This window comes from Notamacropus eugenii, chromosome 6 (assembly GCF_028372415.1).
Source record: "Notamacropus eugenii isolate mMacEug1 chromosome 6, mMacEug1.pri_v2, whole genome shotgun sequence".
NCBI classification, from domain to species: Eukaryota; Metazoa; Chordata; class Mammalia; order Diprotodontia; family Macropodidae; genus Notamacropus; species Notamacropus eugenii.
This window is the reverse complement of record NC_092877.1, coordinates 121,238,444-121,252,781: the sequence shown is the minus strand read 5'-3', so window position 1 is coordinate 121,252,781 and position 14,338 is coordinate 121,238,444. Positions and strand designations below refer to the sequence as shown.

Here is a 14,338-nt window from a genome sequence, read left to right as displayed (position 1 = left end):
GAAGAGGGCTTGTAACACACATCAGTTTGTAACAGCAGCAACAAAAATAGCATCTAGCCTAGATTTAGGAAGGTTAGCCTCTGACCTATTCCATGTTTTTCCTGGAAGAAAGGAAAGAGAAAATATTGCATAACAGATAGAATGCTGGAATTGGAATCATTATGACTTGGGTTGGAATTCCACATCAAGCACTTACTAGCCGTGTGTCTCTGGATAAGTTATGTATTCTCTCTGAGTATCAATTTCCTCATTGTAAAATGAGAGAAATAGTCCCAGTTAAATCTAAGGTCTCTTCCAGCTCTAAATTTATGATGTAATGAGATTGACAGGTGAGGAGGGAGGGACAGTTAGAAATGATAAAATTGGTATATGCAAATACTTGGAGGAATGAACAAAGAAAAGTTCTTCACTGTATAATGAAGCAATCAACCCATGGAACATAAAGGTGTAGTCACTGCTGGGAAACCATTTGTTGTCTGTGGACTCTGTGAGACTTTGATGTGGCCTCTTTAGGAATGAATTGAGTAACTTGTCAACAGTTATATCAGGGTGTTTATAGATTAACCTTAGGAATCCAGTGGCATTTCTTATGTCTTTTTATTACTGAATATCACAAAGATCTCTTTCCCCCTTGCAGATACCCGGAAGACCTACAATTATTACAGCACTTTGTCATTCACCAGTGACAAATACTACTATGAGTTTGATAAAGAAGCTACAAAAAATTTCACAGAAATGAGTCAAAGGATAGAAACAATGGTAAGACAGAATCTTCTTCCCTCTCTATCACTTTGATTCAGTTTGATTTATAGTAATACAATTAATACTGAAAAGCCACCTGAACTTGAGTTCTCCCTGGCAAGGCTAAAATGATTGACCATTCCCCTTGTCTTCTCCTTTTCATTTTTCCTTTTCACTGATGGGGATAATGTCCAATTGGGCTACATAGCTACAGGTTGTTAAAATGTGATTGTGGGAGTGAAATTTATTTCTTTATTCCAAATTTTCTGAATGTCTTTCCCATATTGGGACAGAACTCTCAAGTTTCAGAATGTTCAGACAAACAGCTGATTAAAAAATAAAAATGTAAGAATATATTATGGAATCAGAAGACCTACATTTGAATCCTGGCTCTAATATTTACTACCTATGTGACCCTGGGAAAGTCACTTAAAGTCTCTGGGCTTCAGTTTCTTTATCTGTAAAATGAGGGTATTGGACTAGATGACCTCTCTGGTCTGATGATTTTATGATCCTTCAGAATCAACCAATCAACAAGCATTTGTTGAACTCCTATGGGCTAGGTACCATATGGTAGGCATTGGTGATGTAATGATAATAACAATAGGAGCTTCTCACAAGGAGCTTATATTCTATTGTGGGGAAGGGGAGGAGGAAACAACATATAGATAAATGAATATTGTACAAAACACACAAGGTAAAAATTGGGGGGGGGGGATTGTTGAGACCATTAGTAGAATGAGGTGGGAGTGGGAAATCAAGAAATGCTTCATGTAGAAAATGTCAGGGCTTGAGCAGAGTTCTGAGAGGAAGAGGCAAAAGCAGAAAAAGGGAGGTCAGAAAAGGAGGACCTGGAGAAATGACTCCTGTAGGGCAGTTAAATGGTGTGGTGGATAGAGAGATGGACCTGGAGTCAGGGAGACCTGAATTAAGTCAGACCCTGAGTAAGTCACTTAACTGCTATCTGTCTCCATTCCTTCAGCTGTAAAATAGGGTCTTAAAGAGGCCTATTCACTCAATGGGCATTATCTCTCTCTAAGTGAGAACTTGAAAAGGTCAGCCTAAACAGGCCAAGGAATGAATTGCATCCTGGGCCATCTCCAGTTGTCCTAGTGAATATCTGGTCACTGGACCCAGATGGGTCAGGAGGAGAAAGTGAGGTTGATGACCTTGCACAGTCCTCCCTCACTCAAAATAAAGTCAACTGCAAGTCATGTCATCATTTCTCTGATGTCATGGTCTTCTTCAAAAACAAAAGATGAACCCAGACAGATAGGATTATAATAGCATTTGCTTCCCAGAGTCTGTGTGAGGATAAATCAGATGATATTTGTAAAATTACTGTGACCTAACTCTTTGAGGTTTCTGCATTTCCATTTTGCTTTCAGGGTGACTTTCACAGGATCATAGATTTAGAGTTGAAAGGGCCCTTTGCAACAAGGTAGTGTACACCTCTCATTTTACTGGTTGAGAATTGGAGGTTGCAAGAACTTAAGTGATTTGTCCAGCAGTAAGTAGCAAATTCTAACACAGGTCATCTGACTCCAAATCCTGCATTCTTTCCATGGTGCCATCTTCCTCTTTCTATAGTGGAATGGTCATGGGCAGAGGTTATCATGACAGCATAGTGCAACAAGTCCTGTGTTTGAATTGTGACCCTGACACCCATTGCCTATGTGACTGGAGCAAATCACTCAAACTCTATGAGTTTCACCCTCTTAATCTGAAACACTAGGAAGAGAATGCTTACATTGCCAGTCTCTCAGGGTTGTTGGAAGGAATGTACTTTGTCAGCTGCTTGAGAAGTATGAACTATTGTTTTGGTAAACTTGGCATGAAAGTTGGTTGCACTGCTGTGCCAGAGCATGTATGCAAAGTTACTAAAGTGTATGTTCCTTGGTAATAGCATTAGCTTCAGAAAATTGTAAAATAACAATGATTTGTCTAGTCCTAATTTTATGAGAATAGTTCCAGTGACTGTGTAGAAGTATGGATGGAAGTATATTATAAGTAATTCTATTAGGGCATGGTTTATTATTCAATATATTGTGGGATAGAGCAGCTAAGTGGTTTAGTAGATAGATCATTGGGCTTGGAATTGGCAAGGTTCATCTTCATAAGTTTAAATCCAGCCTTAGACACTTACTAGCTATATGATAAGTCACTTAACCTGATTTGCCTCAGTTTCTCATCTACAAAATGAGCTAGGGAAGGAAATAGCAAACCACTCCAGTATCTTTGCCAAAAAAAAACCCAACAACTCAAAACGAGATTACAAAAAGTTGGATGTGACTTAAACGACTCAACAACAATGAAATACTGGAGGTACCATGGCAGGTATTTATTTTTAAGTGCCGAGGTCCTGGAATAGTTCCTGATGGGACTATAAAAATTCCTATAAGGAGAAACACAGTGAGAGTTGACTGTCATCTGGCTCCTTCTAGTGGCTGGTCTGGAAGATGATACAGATGCTCATCCTGAAACAGCAGGGAGCATCTTCATAGAGAAAAGGGACAAAGCACACCTTAAAACAAGTGACAATTTTAGCAGTAGACTTGGACCTCAGAATCTGATGACTTCTAGTGATCATCAAACTAAACTGGGGGGAGCTTTGCCCTTGACTGATGATCTGTAGGATAACTAGATTTTTTCCTGGGGGAGGAAAGAATAAGACCTCATTTATTACCCACCAGGGTAGGGAAGGTGATGGATAGTCATGTATTAGCAGGATTTGGTACTGGCAGTAAGGTGCTCATGTACCTTAGGCACTTTTATGTACTATATGCAACAGCAGAGGCAGCTCTGGGGAAATGCCAAGCACCCTTTAACTCTTGGACAGCTTGCAGCCTTTATCCACTAAACTACTTTTGACAGTGTATGGCACGTAGAAGATGCTTAACAAAGGCTTATTGATTGATTTTTAAGGCTAGTAGTAGTCCTCTTTTAGTCTAAAAGTGTGATACGTGTGCGTGCGTGTGTGTGTGTTACACTTTTGAATTAGCCCTCACCCACTAAGAAAAAACTGTTTCAGCCTTGCTGCTGCATGACTTAAGTATATACAGTTCTTTACTCATACCACATAGAGAAAAAAAGAATACATTAAAAGAACTCCTGCACAGGTTTAACATCTGTGGCTTCTTTGAAACGGAGGCAGCCACAAACTTTTTAGCCCGTAGTCAAGCCCCAAACTTAGGAGTTCAAGTCATCTAGTTTGAGAGCTGAGATTCAAATTTCTGCAAGTAGAGAATGGTATTGGTCAATCATGTCTGTTCCCAGTTATCTCTATATTCTAGCTTCCCACTCACTCAAGCAATAAGCATTTATTAAAGGACTACTAGATGCCAGGACTGTGGCAAATGCTGAGAAAAAGGCAAAAAATAGTCCCTGTCCTCGAGGACCTCACAATCTAATGGACTGGGAGAGAGAGGTAGAGACAACAAGCAAAAAAAAGTACATGTATAAGTGTGTGTGTGTGTGTGTGTGTGTGTGTATGTATATATACATATATATATACACATACATACATTACACACATTCACTATATACATATACATACATTACACAGACTCACTATATATATATATACATTACATACACACTCACATATGAAAAATAGGAAATAATTAAGAGAGGGAAGGCACTAGAAATGAGGGAATGGGAAAGGCTTAAGGAAACCAGCTAAATTTCAGTTATATGCCCAAGAAAGAACTTCTAATAGCCAGGAGTTATGGATTTATACCTTGGTCATACATTATTCTTTACACGTGTGCTGTATTATAATCATGCTCTAAGTTTAAGCTCACTCTTTTCCCTAAAGTTTGTTAGAACTTCTGAGATCATCTAACCCAGACTTGGGAGAAAGCATACTTTTGGGCCTACTATTTTTGCTATATTTTCCCAGTAAATAGCTTTTCTAAAAGCTAAAAATGAGCAAAAAAAATAACAGAAACCATTAGGTAGAGATGAGGAGGGAAAGCATACCAGGTATTGGGGGATAGACCAAGAAAATGCCCAGATCTAGGAGATGGAGTATCTTGTTCTGGGAATAGCCAGGAGGCCAGTGTTGCTGGATGGAAGAACACATGGTGAGTAGTAAGGTATAAAAAAGACTGGAAAGGTAAGAGGGAGGGCTAGGTTCTGAAAGACTTTGAATGCCTAACAGAAGATTTTGAATTTGATCCAAGAGGCAATAGGGAGCCACTGTAGTTTGAGTAGGAGGATGATGTGGTCAAACCTGTGCTTTCGGAAAGTCATTTTAATGATTAAATCGAGGATGTATTAGAGTGGGGAGAAATGAGGCAGGTTGATTAGCCAGTGGGCTATTGCAATCATTCAGATATGAGGTGACGAGAGCCTGCACTAGAGTGGTGGCAGTGCTAGAGGAGAGAAGGGGACATATTTGAAAGATGTTGCAAAGATGAAAGTGATAAGCCTCAGCTACATATTGGATATGGGAGTGAGAAATAACAGAAAGTCAAGGATAGACCTAGACTATGAGTCTGAAGGACTAAACACTGGGGTTACAAAGAAAGGCAAAGATCAATCCTGTGCAGTCCTGGAGTTCACAGTCTAATAGCACTAAAAACTTAAATGGTAAAGAAATGAATGCTTAGTCCTTTTGTTTTCTGGGTCAATCATGAAAATGCTGGAATTCTCGCTATCCTATCAGATTCAAGTTGACTTTAGGTTAAATAGATCTAGGTTACAACTTAGTATCCATTAAAATAATTTGGAGGGAGAAAAAGCAGCATCAAGCTCTCAGGCTCTTCTTGGAGGATGTACTGTGTGTTAAATTGCTTTTTCCCCCTTCATAACTGTAGAACTCAACTTTCAAATTCAATTAACTTCAAACTGGAGTCTTGAAATCAATTTGCAATGGTAGACAGAGATTAGCAAAAGCAAATTGTTTCCATTATCCATCAGTGGCATGAAATAGTTAGAATTTAAGAAAAAGGCAAATATAAATTCATCAATTCAATTCATTTAAAAAAGAACATTTACCCACTTTCTGAAAAAGAACTAGGTGAGGTGCTGGGAATACAAAGGTAAAAAAAGACTTGGTTTTTGTTCTCAGTTTAATGGGGGAATTCAATTAATTGATCAATTAAGTATTTTATTATGGTTTAATATGCAATTAAGTAGATATAAGGTAGAATGTGATAAGCAAAGAAGAGACAGGCAAATTGATTTAGGAAAATTTGGAGAGAATAGATGAATGAATAAATATTATTTATTACACGTTAATATTTGTAAAACAACGGGCTAATCCTGAGGCTGAAATACAAAAGCAAGAGAGCCCCAGCCTTGAATAAGCTTACATTTTAGTGAGAGAGAAAAAAGGGAATGATGATCTGGAGAAAAGAGTTATAGCCAGGAAGTCACAGATATGGTGAGTACAATCATGGAGCATCCTATTAACACACAATTTCCAGAGGTGATTTGATTACATTTGTTAGAGAAGGAGCTGGAAATGGGATGTAGGGGTAGTAGCATTATTTGTGTCAGGTTAAAAATAACCCACTGTGAAGATAAGGGTACTTGGTTTCTAAGAGATGAGAGAATTCATATTCATCTGGGAGAGAATCAGCAAAGCTTCATAGTGACACCCAAGCTAAGGCTTGGAAAAAAAAGAGGATTTTGATAGGTAGAAATGTGAAAGATGTTGTTTCTTGGCATGGAGGATGACCATAAACAAATGCACACAGGGTACTGTCAGAAGAATAATAGTGTTGCAGTTAGACCAGAATAGAGAGTGCATGAAGGAAGGTAAGCCTGAAAAGACAATTTAGAAGTTGATTCTGCGGGATCTTAAATGTCAGGTAAGGACTTTATACTTTGTCCTTTAGGCAACCACAAAGTCATAGAATTTCAGAGTTGGAAGGCTCACAGAGGTCATTGATTTTGACCCATAGCTAAATGAGAATCCCCTCTATAATTTACCTCTTAAGTGGTCACTCAGTTTTGATTGAAGACCTCTAGTGAGGGAGAATCCACTACTTCTCAAGGAAGTCCTTTATACCTTTGGATAGTTCTGTGAGGAAGTTTTTCTTCATTTACTTCTATCCTCTTGGGTAGAGTAGGACAAATCTAATCCATCTTCCACATGACAGTGCATCAAACACTTAAAGGACAGCAATCATCCTCCCCTTAAGTGTCCATGTTGCACCCAATACTCTCCTCGCTGGGCTAATCTTCTCCAGTTCCTTCAACTGATCTTCATGTGACATGAAATCAAGGCCCTTCACCATCCTGGTTGCCTTCTTATTAATGATCTTGGCTTATCAACGCTTTTCCTAAAATGTGGCACTCAGAACTCAACCATATATGGTGTCACTATAGCAGAAGACATTGGAACAGAAGACTGGACAGCTCCCTAGTCTTGGACCACTATGTTCTCTGTCTTTCTCATTTTCTAAAGCTCCCATTAGCTTTGTTGGCTATCTTCTCTCAATAGTCAGATACTGAGAATTGAGGAAGAAAGGATAATGAGGTGGTCAGACCTGGGGAATCTAAAGTTACTGAAGAGCTGGGTTATTTCTCTGCATTGACTCAATTTAAAAAGGTATGAGACAGAAGGAAGAAAAAAAGGAAAAAAATTACATAATAGCTTTATTATGTATTTAAAAGGAATTATAAGATGTACATAATATTCCATGTGTAATCATCTTTTTTATTATACTATGTTACGGAAATGCTTGTTTTATTCCATAAATTAAAAATAAAATAAATGTAAAAAAACCCAAAAAGCAAAAAATTAAAAATAAATTTTAAAAATGATGGAGCTGTGCAAAGTTGCCAAGGCTGTAATTGTTGCTTATCAGGAGGCACCTCAAATTGTGGCTGCCAATGTTTTCACCATCTGAAGCTGCCTATGCATCTATCATCTCTGAATGTGGTTTTTCTCTGTCTAACTATGGTGGTATGGGTCCATTCCTTCCCCTTTCTTCCTTGTTTTAGAGCAGGGCTTCTCCACCTGTGAACTTTCTAAACAAAATATTTTCCAATATAATTGGTTTCCTTTGTAATCCTACACATTTTGCGACATTATTCTGAGAAGGCATCCATTGGTTTCACCAGACTGCCCAAGGGAAAACACATGAAACACAAAGATTAGCAACCCCTGTCCTAGCATTATTCCATATCCAATTATTCCCAAGGTAAGTTCAGAGTGAAATGTGTGAAACTTGTTCAGAATGACCCAATGAAGTCTCTGTGATGTGATATGTATGCCACTGTTCTCTTATTAACATTCTAAATGCTTCTGACACAGGTTAAAAATGCATTTTATAAATCCAGCTTAAGGAGAGAATTCATCAAGTCCCAGGTTATTAAGTTCAGGTATGTGGTTATAAAGAATTTTTCTTTGTACATGAAGATAGGTTTTGATGTAATCATTAGCATGTTTATGTTGGAATATTTTTTATAATAGTGATATCGTGTTCTTATGTGTCATTCACACCCCCTAACTCCACTATCATACATTCATTTTATGGGTGACTGTTATCAGACGTACATCCTATGGTCACAGCAGATTTTTAATTTATTTTTTATTATGAGTGAAGCTAAGTCTGATAGTTACTACAGTGTGGTGGAAAGTTCTCCCTCTTCATCTTCACCTCCTGCTTTCACTGACTTCCTTCAATTCCTAGCTAAATCCTCTCCCTTCAGGAAGCCTTTCTTGGTCCCCCCCTATTTTGATTTGTTGTTTAGTTATTTTTCAGTCATATCCAACTCTTTGTGACCCTATTTGGGATTTCTTTGCAAAGATACTGGAGTGGTTTACCATTTCCTTCTCCAGCTCATTTTACAGATGAGGAAACTGAGGTAAATTACCTAGCTGCCCTCCTTACTTCTATTGCATTCCTTCTATTGATTGTTTCCAATTTTTCCTGTCTGTTCCTTTTTTTTTGCAGGTTGTCTCCCCCATTAGACTGTGAACAAATTAAGAACAGGGATTCTTACCATTCTTTTTATGTCCAGTATTTAGTACAGTACCTGGCACCTAGTAGGCTTTTAATAAGTATTTTTGACTGACTGAAAGGTAACTGGAATTGGAGTTAGATAAACTGGCTTCTAATCTCAGTTCTGTGAGTGGAAAGTGGCAGCTAGGTGATGCAGCAGACAGAGAGTCAGATCCAGAGTCAGGAAGACTCATCTTTCTGAGTTCAAATCTGGACTCAGACACTTAGTTGCAATGTGAGCCTGGGAAAGTTACTTAACTGTGTTTGCCTTGGTTTCCTCATCTGTAAAATGAGCTGTAGAAGGAAATGGCAACCACTATGGTTTCTTTGACAAGAAAACCCCAAATGAAATCACAAACAGTCGGACTTGATGGAAATGACTGAACCACTACAGCACAGTGGAAAGAGCATTGACTCCAGAATCAGAGGAACGAGGTGCAAATTCTGCTTCTGATGTTTACTGCCTATGTTACTTTGGGACAAGTAATTTCACTTTCCTAGGTTTTAGTATCTCCTCTTTGAAATGCAGGTGTTGTGTTAGTGGACCTCTAAGGTTTCTTCCAGCTCTCAATTTCTGATCCTATAAAATGGTTCAATACTGATCCAGAAAATAATCTAATGCTCATTTCTTAATCAAACAAGGAAACAAAAAGAGAAGGCAACAAAATGCAATGCCATTGTGTAGTGGAAAGAGCAGTGTATCTGAAAGCAGAAGACTTGGATTTCAATCCTGACTTCCAAATGAATTAACTGTGTAACTGTGGGTAGATCTCTGTCTGTTCCTCCACATGTTTCATTTTCCTTGCCTGAAAATTACGTTTGGACTACGTATTTCATAGGATGTCTGCAAGGGCTAAATAAAATAATGTATGCTGTAGTACAACTGTCAAGTAAAATATAAATGTTAGCTGTTAGCATCCTTATAGTCTTTATTTACTTTCTGAATTTTTTGTCTTGCTTTTATTTTGTTTTGTTTTGTGTATTGCATAGTCCTCAGGATCCTGGAGTGGTGGCCCACATGCTGATGGTTTTTAGATTCCCCTCTACACAGAATCCTGAATCCATAAAAAAAATAATTCAACATGTGCTGCACGAGAAACTCCAACAGGCAACTGGGCCTCCCAAAGTAGACCCTTCATCGGTTGAGCTCACAAGCAAGTTTTCCAATGTTCTGCAATTTACCTTTCTTGAACAGAGCAGTATTAATGTGGGCTTGGGGCATTTTTCTTTACTCTCTTCTCCTTCTTGTATAGTCTAACCAGCTCCCAAAATGAGACTGCCAGTACCCTCATGCTTCCAAAACAGGGTAGGGCTCAGTGCTGCTTTTCAGCTTCCAGAGACAAAAACATCTGGCAAAATATCCTTCTCATGACCCTGGGTAAGATTATCTTGTCCACCACTCATAGAAGATGATTGGAAATAGGACAAGGGAATCTTGTCTTCTTACAATGATTCTCTCCTCTCTCAGGCTACTATGAGTTCATTTGAAGTTGTATATAAATTTCATCCTATCCACCTCCCTTCTCAAATAAATGTAGTATTGATATACAGGGCATTACATATGTGCGTATATATGTACATATTCATGCAGATATCTATAAGCTTACATACTTACACACATATATGGATAGGGAATAGGGACTATTGGTATAGGCAGTTTCCAGGTAAGAAAGTTTTCTCTACCAATGAAGATTGGTATCCTCGCTAAGATTTTTTACAAGAAAAATTACCTAGATCCTTAGAAGTTAAGTGACTTACCCAGGGACATACAGCCAGCATGTGTCCGAGGTGGAACTTAAGTCCACATATTCTGGGTTTCCAAGCTAGCTCTCTAGTCATTCACTATATCATACTGCATTTGTCCTTCTTTCTTTCCTTCTGTATCTCTTTCTCTCTCCTCTCTCCCCCTTCTCTCTCCTTTCCCTCTTCACTTGTGTGCATGTGTATATATGAAGTACAGTATTAATATGCCATGCTCCCTTGATCCCAGTCTGACAGTTAATCAACGAGCATCTAGACTATATGCTGGGTACTTTGGTAAACACTGGTAAGAGAAATACAAACAGAAGGTGCTTACAATGTTTCAATAGATTTGAAATTCATTTAAATGTGATGGATCTTAAATTATTTTGGATTAAGGAAAGACCAAATTGAGGAAGTCACCATTTCCTTAGACATATTGTAGTAGAAACAGAACTTCCAGGGAGACAGGAAATATGGGTCCTAGTCGTAGCTCTGATGTTAATTAGCCGTATGACTTGGGAAAGTCACTTCAGCTTCTCTGGGCCTCAGTTTTTTCATCCATAAAGTGGGTCAGTTTGGAATAAATATCCTCAAATTGCTTTTAGTTCTATAATTTGTGTTGCAATTAGTGTGCAATTTGGGGAAATCATTTATTCCTTTGTGTAAATCATTGAGTAATGACATGGTTTGACACATGAGCACCGTTAAAAAGTTCTGAGACAAGACTCTTTCTGTCATACAGGAGTTAAATTGGGATTCTTATATTAGATAATGTCATGGGATTTATACTTGGAAGGAACTGTATAGGCTTATACATAATTTAATTCCCCCCTGCCCTTTTTTTTTACAGGGAAGGAAACTGAGGCTGAGAGGGGCATTTGCTTGCTCAATGTCACATAGATGATAAATATTTAATTTACTCAGATATAAGTTCTCTGATTCTAAATGAAATGCTTTTTCCATGGCACCATTCTGTGCCATGCTGCCTCTCACACTAATAACTCATAATGAGAGCTTACCTTCCATTTTACAAAGCATTTTATCTGTATCATTTCTTTTGACCTTCACTACAACTCTATGAAGTATGTAGTGAGTCCTTCTTCACAAGGAGGTAGTTTAAATAGCAGTTCCACTAAGGACCAAGTAAATATTTTTGCCTCCAATCAGAAGGAACCTGCATCTGTGGGTACTTTTCTTGGGAATTCTTGTAAGTTATTCTGTCATGTATATTTATATTGACTGCAGTCTGTAGTTTTGTGGAACAGGCACGATTTTAAGAAAATGAAATGGGCTCTTAATCAAATTTTGCAAAAAAGGAGTATTCTTCACCAGAGTCTGAGTCCCTGTGCAGAAAATGTCACTATTTACATATACTCCTATGATCATGAGATGGTGACTTGAATTTACAGGTCCTCATGTTTGTGATGTTATTGGTGACTGCAGTCCCGCAAAAAGAAAGTTCCTTAAACCCAAATTCCAGGGATCCAGAGAAATCTGGGTTCTACTCTTACATTCTAGATTTCCCTAAGTCCCAAAATAGATCAGGGGACCCTGGATTATAGACACAGACCAAGAGGTAATTGATTTCAAAGAGTTTGTAAGATTTCCCACAGATTTTTCCTTCCCTCTCTCTCCAAAGGAGGAGTTATTTCTTCCTCCCATGGGGACCCTGAACCAGCATATCTTAGGGATGTTGAAAATCCACTGGGACCAGGAAGAAGGGAGCAAGTGAAATGCCTATTTACCATTCCTTCCTCTGAAATGATATCGGAGACCCTGTGGCTAGATCCTCCCAGCTATAGGATAGGTATAGTAAAATCAGGAAGAAGCTGTATTCCTGAATTGACCTGCCATATTATATATAGCCTTTCACTAGTCATAAGAATCTTGCTACACCCAGCTGATGGTTCTTAAAAATGTAAATTAATCTGTCAGTCAGCAATATGTCTTTATCAAGTATCTATTATGAATTTTATTCTTAAATTATACGATATTTCCAGGTATACTTTGCCATTTAAGTTTTGTGTGAACTTCATTAAGTAGTGGCCATTATTAACAAGTTAGCTTTAAGTTTTTTCTCATCTGTAGCTTCTCTGTAAAGAAATCAGCAGTATATACACATACATATATACACACTCATATATATACATACATGTATACATATACATACACATACACATATATACACATGTATATAAAGTTGTAGCTATGAAATAACATTTGAAGGCATTTTGAGGAGCTCTTTTTTCAGATCACTTATAGAGAATAATATTTTAAAATTACGTTATAATATGCCACCTTCACAACAGTTCTTGCATCCAAACCCTTCTTTCCACTCACACAGCTGCTAGCTAAGTTCAGGCTCTCATCACCTTTCCCTTAGATTACTGCAACAGCCTTTTCATTGGTCTCTCTGCCTCAAGACTCTTCCCACTCGAGCCTACCCTACGTACTGTTGCCAAAGTAGTTTTCCTGAAGTATTGATGTGATGAGGTGACTCTCTTACTCAACAAATTCCAGTGGCTTCCTATTGCCTCTAGGATAAAATATAAACTCCTATGTTTAGCTTTTAAAGCTCTGTGCAACATTGAGCCAACCTACCTTTCTAGACTGATTGGACATTACTCCCACTTTCACATTTAGGGATCCAGTCAAACTGGCCTTTTCTGCTTCTCAAAAAAGGCACCCTCCAACTCCCAGCTTCATGCCTTCATGTTAGCCATTTAATATGCCTGGAATGAATTCCTTCCTCACCTCTGCCTCAGCATCCACTTCTTTAAGATGCAGCTCAGGCAACATCTTTATGAAGCCGTTTCTAATTTCCCCAACTGTTAGTGTCCTTCTTCCCATCCTATCTTGTATTTTATATTTGCACTGATTCATTTTATATTTATTCTGTATATTTTTACATGTATGCTGGTTGTTTAACCCGTTAGGAGATAAGCTTCTTGCAGGTAGGGATTGTTTCATTCTTTGTACATAATTATATCTTTGCACTGTACCAAGTACGGTGTCTGGCATGTAGTGGTTAAATAAATTCTTGTTGATTGGTTGACTTATAATTTAATTTCCTCAATTCTTATATAAGTATTTTTAAAAGCAGTTATGACTTAGTAAGTTTTGAAGTTTATGCTCCTTGACCAGAAAAGAATAAGCCAAGTCCACAGTTGCCTTCCACATAACAGATTACAGTTTTTATCACTTGGCCTTTGACTTGCAATGGGAGGCCCACCAGGTATTCAACATTTCTAAGTAAATCCAAAGTGACCAAGTGTGGTACAATGGAAGAGTGATGTCATTTTGCTCTATTTTCTGTGTATTTCAGATATCAACAAGACAGAAACAGACAACTATTTGAGTAACTGTAAGTTCAAATTATTTATTAAAATCAGTCAATAGAATTATCTTAATGTAGAACAAAATGTGAAGATGTATGGATTCTCTCTTTGAATTAAGTCTAGCTTTGGGCTGTTATCGTGAGTACAAAATAGGTAGTTGCTCTGGTTTGTTTTGCTTCTTGTGAGTAATCAGAAACAATTTGGTTTAGCAGCACAGTATCATTAGAAAGAGCTATGTGCATGTGGGAAGGCATCAAAGTACCGTGTTAACATCACGGAGTGATTTCACCTACTAGGAAATGCTGTCATGATCCAGACTATGATTGGGCTGGCTGATATGACTTCCATTCCAGTTAATTATCCTCTCCACAATTATTGTGAGTCTATAGTATTTGGAATGAACGCTGGATTTAACATCTTCACTCTACTGTGTGGGTTGTATGTTTTCTTGCTCCTAAAGAGTTATTTTTAGGAGTATCTTTGGAGAGAACATAGCATCAGGTCTTATCATTGATAGGGATAGGGATCAGACCTACACTTTCACTGGCATAGGGG

The 14,338-nt window shown here is 38.0% G+C and overlaps 1 protein-coding gene across 1 annotated transcript in view; it reads left to right on the top strand.

Moving 5' to 3' along the window:
• Window positions 1-14,338, top strand: part of LOC140511741 (transmembrane protease serine 11E-like) — a 68,671-nt gene that overhangs the window by 42,603 nt on the left and 11,730 nt on the right. The window contains exons 3-6 of the mRNA XM_072620915.1: window positions 638-759; window positions 8,012-8,079; window positions 9,693-9,856; window positions 13,771-13,809. Coding sequence (XP_072477016.1) covers window positions 638-759; window positions 8,012-8,079; window positions 9,693-9,856; window positions 13,771-13,809 — 393 coding nt within the window. The remainder of the gene's footprint in view (window positions 1-637; window positions 760-8,011; window positions 8,080-9,692; window positions 9,857-13,770; window positions 13,810-14,338) is intronic.